The 6682-nt window shown below is 38.1% G+C and overlaps 1 protein-coding gene across 1 annotated transcript in view; it reads right to left on the bottom strand.

Moving 5' to 3' along the window:
* Positions 1–764: 764 nt before the first annotated feature.
* Positions 765–6682, bottom strand: part of LOC122144782 (mannosyl-oligosaccharide 1,2-alpha-mannosidase IA-like) — a 48504-nt gene continuing 42586 nt past the window's right edge. Inside the window, exons 4-7 of the mRNA XM_042755940.1 lie at positions 4579–4705; positions 4216–4266; positions 4044–4137; positions 765–874 (exon numbers count right to left, since the gene is read on the bottom strand). Of these exons, the coding sequence (XP_042611874.1) occupies positions 765–874; positions 4044–4137; positions 4216–4266; positions 4579–4705 (382 nt within the window). The remainder of the gene's footprint in view (positions 875–4043; positions 4138–4215; positions 4267–4578; positions 4706–6682) is intronic.

Below are 6682 nucleotides of genomic sequence, written 5' to 3'. Positions count from 1 at the left end.
TGATTTTTTTTTTTCTTCAGCATCCTATATACTGCCCAGTCAGTTTGAGTGTCACTTGTCACATGACCCCTTTCACAAATAATTTCAATTTTTTGATTTGAATAATGACCACTATTTATATTTGAAACAAAAAACAAAAAAAAAAAAAAAAAAAACATTTATTTATGTGTAGCAATATAAAAGGCTTTATATGCTTCAACTTTCATGTGTCCGCCTGCGCAGAAGAACAAAATACTGACCACTTACCCCCTTTCCAATGGTAGTTGTAAATTTTAAATAACAGTGCCCTATCAACGAGAATGTTACATACAAGGACAACGGAGAGGCCACGCTGCAACCAAAGTGACAACAAAAAACTATAGCCACTTTTTTGGTTTTTTTGTTTTTTTTTTTTTTTTGGCAGTTGCTTTATCCCTTGTATAAACAGTCAGAGTGTCTTTGTCGTTCTCATTTATTTGCAGTAGCACGACACCAGAAGCTCAGTTCGATTAAGGGCTCACAAAAAATAAATAAAAATAAAAAAAAACCTTTACGACTCTCTACCAGAGGAACAATCTTTGATCAACTCATGGCAAGACTGTGATTTGCCCTCGGTGCCAGACTTTGGAGTCACTCCTTGTGGCTGGTACCACCTTATTTAACTTCTTAAGCACATCAGACTGACTTTTTCCCACTTTTCATGAATAACAGTTCACACACGTTATAAACAACACCCAGTAAACTCCAAATTTCATGTCACTACCTTGTTGGTAAGTTAAGGGCTTTCATTTTGGCAGAGGACCTGTGCGGTTTTTCTGTTGGTAAAAGCCTGACAGCAGGAAAACAGGAGTCGTTTGCCTGTTCAGCTCTTGGCCAGTGCTATCCTGAGCAAAACCTGAGAGACCAGGCTGAGCTTGTTACACAACAGAGCCCTGTGGGAAAAATTGTGTAAGGGACCATACGTCTGGGCGCGAGAGTAGGGGCTGGATAGCACACAGCCGTGAGGACAGGGCGGACCGATGTACAACCAGGAACCTCTGAGGCGGTAGGAGGGGCATGGGGCAGAAAAAAGGGGGGAAGGGTCAGGAGGGGAAGCCAAAAAAATTGTTCAGAGAGTGGCGGTAATGGTGGCATTGATACATGGCATTTGTCATACTATCTGAGCTTTGGTCGCAGCCTTGTCTATATACACAAGTGCCAACGCGAAACCTGCTGTGCCATGAGTCACACACAGTAATCCCACCAAAGCGAAATTCAAAATGACTAAATTACAGCCCAACTCAGGAACATATTTTTCTTTGTCTACTCAAATAAATATGAACACGACTTTTCACCGTGGTGTGAGGCTCACAAATGCAATGCGACCACACGAGAGCAACTGTGGCTTCAGAAAACTTTTAATATAGACTATTTCTGTGAGACATTTTTGTCCATTCTGGATCTTGACAATCAAAATCACTAACTATTTTTTCATAAGGAAAAGATCAGCTTAAAATATTCTGCCTAATGGTGTTTGGCACACCAAAAGCAAAGCGAACTATTTCAAATCGCCGATACTACAGCGCACTTACTCCCTCGGCGGTGTCGTTATGTTTTTTCGCATCACTCGCGTGTATAGAAACATTGCACTTGCTCTCCTCCCTCTTTTTTTCTGATACAAACCGGATGCGCGTCAATAAGCTCTTCAACCAATTGGCTTGCGTGAACACTGCATCATGCTAATTTCCCGCTCAAGTTAAACTTTTTCAACCTTTCGCAAAAGACAGGCGATTGAGGTGAAACTACCTTACACTTCGTTGCAATCGCATCACTCAATTTACATACGCAACACCCCACGCAAAGTTTTGGTCTATTCCGTGTCCTTGTATTGACTCTTTGTATGTAATACTGCAAATAATTGATTTTGCTTTTGGCTGTGCACACCCATCACACTTTCTTTCTGTGTATAACATTATGGTAAAATAAATATTTTAATTTTATTTTATTTATTTTCATTTTTGGGCTGGCAATACTTCCGGCTGCTATTATTTACTTAAAATTGTATTATGTATATTCCCAAACATGTATTTTTGGACATTTTTTTTTTTTTTTGTGGAAACTCTAATAAGATAGATTTTGAAGGATGGCTAAACTTGTTTTTGTCAAATCAAAACACTGAACACCACTCTGACTTCTATTGTATGGTCCACATGCACGATCACAGACACACACACAAAAGAAACCAAACTTTTTTTTTATTCCGCCTAAGAAAGTCATACAGGTTTGGAAAAAAAAGGAGGTCTTGAGTGAATTGACATTCATTAAACATAAAAGTTCTACGTGAATAATTCCTATCATTACATTAAAAGTTGTTTATGAAAAATGTATTTTGAATTCGATCGCTTTAATAATTTTTGTTGTTACAAATAATTACTATAAAAAAATTTTTTTTTTAAATTTGTAATTAAAATTAAATTTTAGCAATTTCATTAATTACATTTAAATAAAACTACTATGTGATGTTAGTTTTATTTAGCTGCAACATCAAATAAACTACATAAATGAATAAATTAATTGTAAATTAAAAAAAAAAAAAAAGTCGCAACATATGAGGGTAAACCGGAAAGTATGATGTGTTCCTGCTTTGAAACGAGAAATTTCTGACAATGTAAACTAAGTTTTGATGTATGTATAGATGAGAAATGACAAGCAGAAGAAATGCGAGGAAGGGTAAAATGGAGGGTAGACTGTGAATATGTAGGATGGTTGATTCATGTTGTTGTTTCATTAAGGTCAACCCCTTGAGCTACTAGCTGCTCAAACCCAAACAGGACAACTGACCCATATGGAAAGCCCTTCAGGACTGTTCTGGGCTACTTGTGTGAAGCAAAAAGACTGACAGACAGCGGTTTTTTAAAGTGCAGTCCGTACGTTATTATCCCATCTTTCCTTGCGGCCTCTGCTGCCATCTCAGATCATTTTTTGTTTACGATCATCTAAACAACACGACTTTTGTCAAAGCGGAAAAAAAAGGACTTGGTCTGATGCACAAAAAAGAAAACTGGTTTTTTCGGATTGCTACATTCTGACAGCTCAAAAGCCTCCCTCTTTTTTCGCTCCGTTCCATCAGAATTCATGCGTTTGCGTGTGCGTTTATCCCGACTACACACACTGCAGAATCTTTGTTCTCGTTCTCTCCGCTCTTCATCATCCGTCAAACGTTTGCGTCATCGCTGACCATGAAGTTGAAACAGTGCTGCTGGCTCCCACGCTAAGCCGCCAATATAAAACCCTCGGAGCGAGGATGGCACGAAAAGTTAGCTAATGCGGCAGAGAAGGCCTCAGATGCTGCGGGACCAGCAGAAAACATCCCAAACTACTGATGTGTGTGTCATCTAGAGGATGAATGTAAGGAAAAGAGTGTGTATATTTCTGCCTGTGTTGCATAATTAATCCCGAAAGCAAAATGAAGAAAGTCGACATTTATTGACAGTGTCAGGGTTTTTGCCAGCGGTTTTCATAGCCTCAGTCTCATACGGTACGCCCACAGACCGTCTGCTCCAGATCACACCCAAAAATGTCAAAGGCTGGCTCTAATCGGCAACACAAATGAAGACACAAAGTTTCTATCAGTCTGCTGGTGAGCAAAGTCATGGTTAAAAGTTCCCAGGCTCCTATAGGAATAAATTGTCGCTGGTTTTGCCAAAGTTTTAAAGTTTTGAAAGAAACTCCGTTGCAAGAAAACTATGTTCTGCTTTGCCCTCAGGTATTTTATACATATATATATATATTATATATATATATAAATAAATTACATATATTGATATAATACACACACACACACACATATATTTATATTTACAAATACCAGTGACAAAAACAGTCACCACAAGAGTGTTTTGTGTACAAATCAGATCTCTAAGAAAAACACTTGCACATTAATTCCACTCAGAGAGAGCACTGAACTTGTGGATAAAGACGCTCATTTTAATAATGACATTTCTGGGTAAACTTCTTTAGAATATTACATTTCTATGAATTCTCCTGAAGTTCTTCAGTATGTGTGTGTATGTTTGTGGACTTACGCTGGCCCCACTGTCCACTGTTAGGGTTCAGGTAATTCGGGTACAACCCTTGAGGTTTGTCCAGTCGATTCAGCACCTTTCTGATGTTCATTACCTGCAACGGCAGAGCACGTATCTCTTATATCATCACGTCAAATTATTAAGCCATCACTAAGCTCATCCAATACAGTACGCTATGGAGCAGAATGTCAGTAAACAGCTTTTTGATCCGACCGATGTCTTCCTACAGGGGACAGGACTCATAAATCTACAGACTAGGTCACTTTCACAGTTTTGTACAGCCTCATTCAGAGCTTGTAATAGTGTCATTTGTCTGTGTCTATATTGCAGGTCAGGTCAGCGGATTCATTTGGAGAGAATCAGATCTGATAATTGCAGTGAAACGAGCATCAATATAACGGTTACGAGCAGAGGTCATCCTGGGTCACTGTTGGTCAGCTCCTCGAACAGTTGATGGCCACTCCTCCAAATTCACTTTTAGTTCAATGTGGTGTTTAATACACTGCAGAGGTGTAACGCCTGAACTACTGCTCACCTTTCTCGGCAAAATCTGGTCTCCCGGAAAGCTCGCTGAGATGCATGAACTCCAAAATGCAGCGTCCCCGTATTCGGCGAGAATACTGCTTCCTCCTGACGCCCATGGCCAGTTTCTGCCGATCCCACTGCATGGGGAAGAGGAAAGAAGGGAGAGATTGAGTTTAATTCAGTAACTCAGCAATTCATGAGCTGTGTGTATATACATTTTGTGTTGCTCTGAAAACCTTCAACCAGTTAAAATTGGCCATTTTGAACCAGCAACTTATGTAATTTGACGTATTTCAGAATGAAACAGAATATTCTTAATATTAACAACATATCTATATACACACACACAGAGGTTCAAGAATAAATTACTTTTCAAAGTTCTTATCAGTACTCAAACATCATTAATAACTATCTATCATGGTTGCCAGGTTGATTTCATGGCCTTATTTTACAGAGCTGCCGGTGTTTTCTTCCTGTGATTAGAGCCGCCTTTATTGACTTTCACTGGCACGGTTCCAACTAAAAGTTGACAAACTTAACTCTGGCCTGGTAATGGAAGCCACCAGTAAGCTACAGCTCCTGACCAGCTGTTACTACCGCAACAGCAGATCCGCTCAGTGCGGGCCCTCTGTGTCTGCACCAATTACAAAGATAAATTACTGCCGAGTAATGACACGAAGATAACAGCTTTAAAAGAACGGCACTCTCCACTTTATTTTTAAAGCCTAATTCTACACAACAGAGCGTGTAAGATATTTATGTCATTAAGACAGTAAATTACACACAATAGCTCTGGCCAGAAGGAACTGAGTACTGCTAAAGTACTCTTAACGGTTTAATTTGGAGGCGTTTTATGTGAATGTTTTTCTATGTGTGATGCAACTGGATGGCAAAGTAGTCCATGCACGTCGTGTATAATTAATGAACAATTGTTTTGACTCCAAGAGGATATTTTCTAGCCTCTGGTAGTGAATTCTTAATAACTAAAAATGAGGTAAAGGCCTCAGCAGGAAAGGCGTGCAAAACACCTCTGGAGTGTGTTTACCAATGTCATCATTTTTTACACGGCGCTGATCTGCCTCTGGCACTACAGACCTCTGTGCACTGCACACGCTGCAGGGCTCTACAGCGTAAGTATTTGTGTGTGGAAAACTGGTGTGTGTGAATGTGAAAATGCATTCTTGACATCTGACACCTGACCAAATCTTGCTAACATATTAATACTATCAGAATGTAAACACCTTACATTCTAATTACACTGCGAATGGCTGCCTTTCAAAAGTTAACAAAGAGCCCAATGCACTGGTTTAGGGATATCCACTATTTTGCTTTGTCTACAGTGTTTGTGTTTAGCTGATACTTTAATTACACCACATATACTAATGTGACGGTTCAATAATTTAATTCTAAAAAAAAAAAAGTATTACATATATAACACTTAACAGACCAATCATTAAAGCATGTTGAAAAAAAGTTTGATTAATAGCGATTTACGAAACAGTGACCTGTTATGCAATATACAATGTTTTGTTAAAGATGTTAAAAAAAATGATGTAGAACCAAAATTTTACAAGTTTACAAGTGCTAACAAATAAAAGTAAATACAATTTAAAATAATTAAATAAATGTTAACTAAATAACATACGTGAAGTAAAAGGACAGAAATTGTATTTCTTGTAAATTTTTTTTTTTTTTTTACTGTCTAAAAACCAGTTATTCTAAAGATATTCAATATATTTTTCTTCATCAAATGTTCCTCACTCAGATCTGAGGAAAGTTAATTTTTGAAAGTGTCTGTATGTTCTCTATCCCACATTAATCTTATGTTTCTGAATTTTTTGCTGTACTACTTCAGTTTTCAGCATTAACTTGTGAATATGTGTATTGTCAACACATTATTATTAAAGTCTCAAAAAAAAAAAAAAAAAAAACAAAACGAAATCTGGACTGAGCCCCTAAGGGCACGAGCGCTCCCAAGCAGTGTTAGTGTAGAGCCCTGAGCTGTGCCAAACCAATTTGTTTTTCAGTACACAGCTGATTAAAGCATGTAAACACAAATTTAAGGAAAACGAAGGGAAAAGAGATGCAGGTCAAACAACAAAAAGAACAATAAA

The sequence above is a fragment of the Cyprinus carpio genome, unplaced genomic scaffold, assembly GCF_018340385.1.
Source record: "Cyprinus carpio isolate SPL01 unplaced genomic scaffold, ASM1834038v1 S000006759, whole genome shotgun sequence".
NCBI lineage: Eukaryota > Metazoa > Chordata > Actinopteri > Cypriniformes > Cyprinidae > Cyprinus > Cyprinus carpio.
Note: the sequence above shows the minus strand (reverse complement) of the source record. Positions and strands in the feature narration are given on the sequence as shown.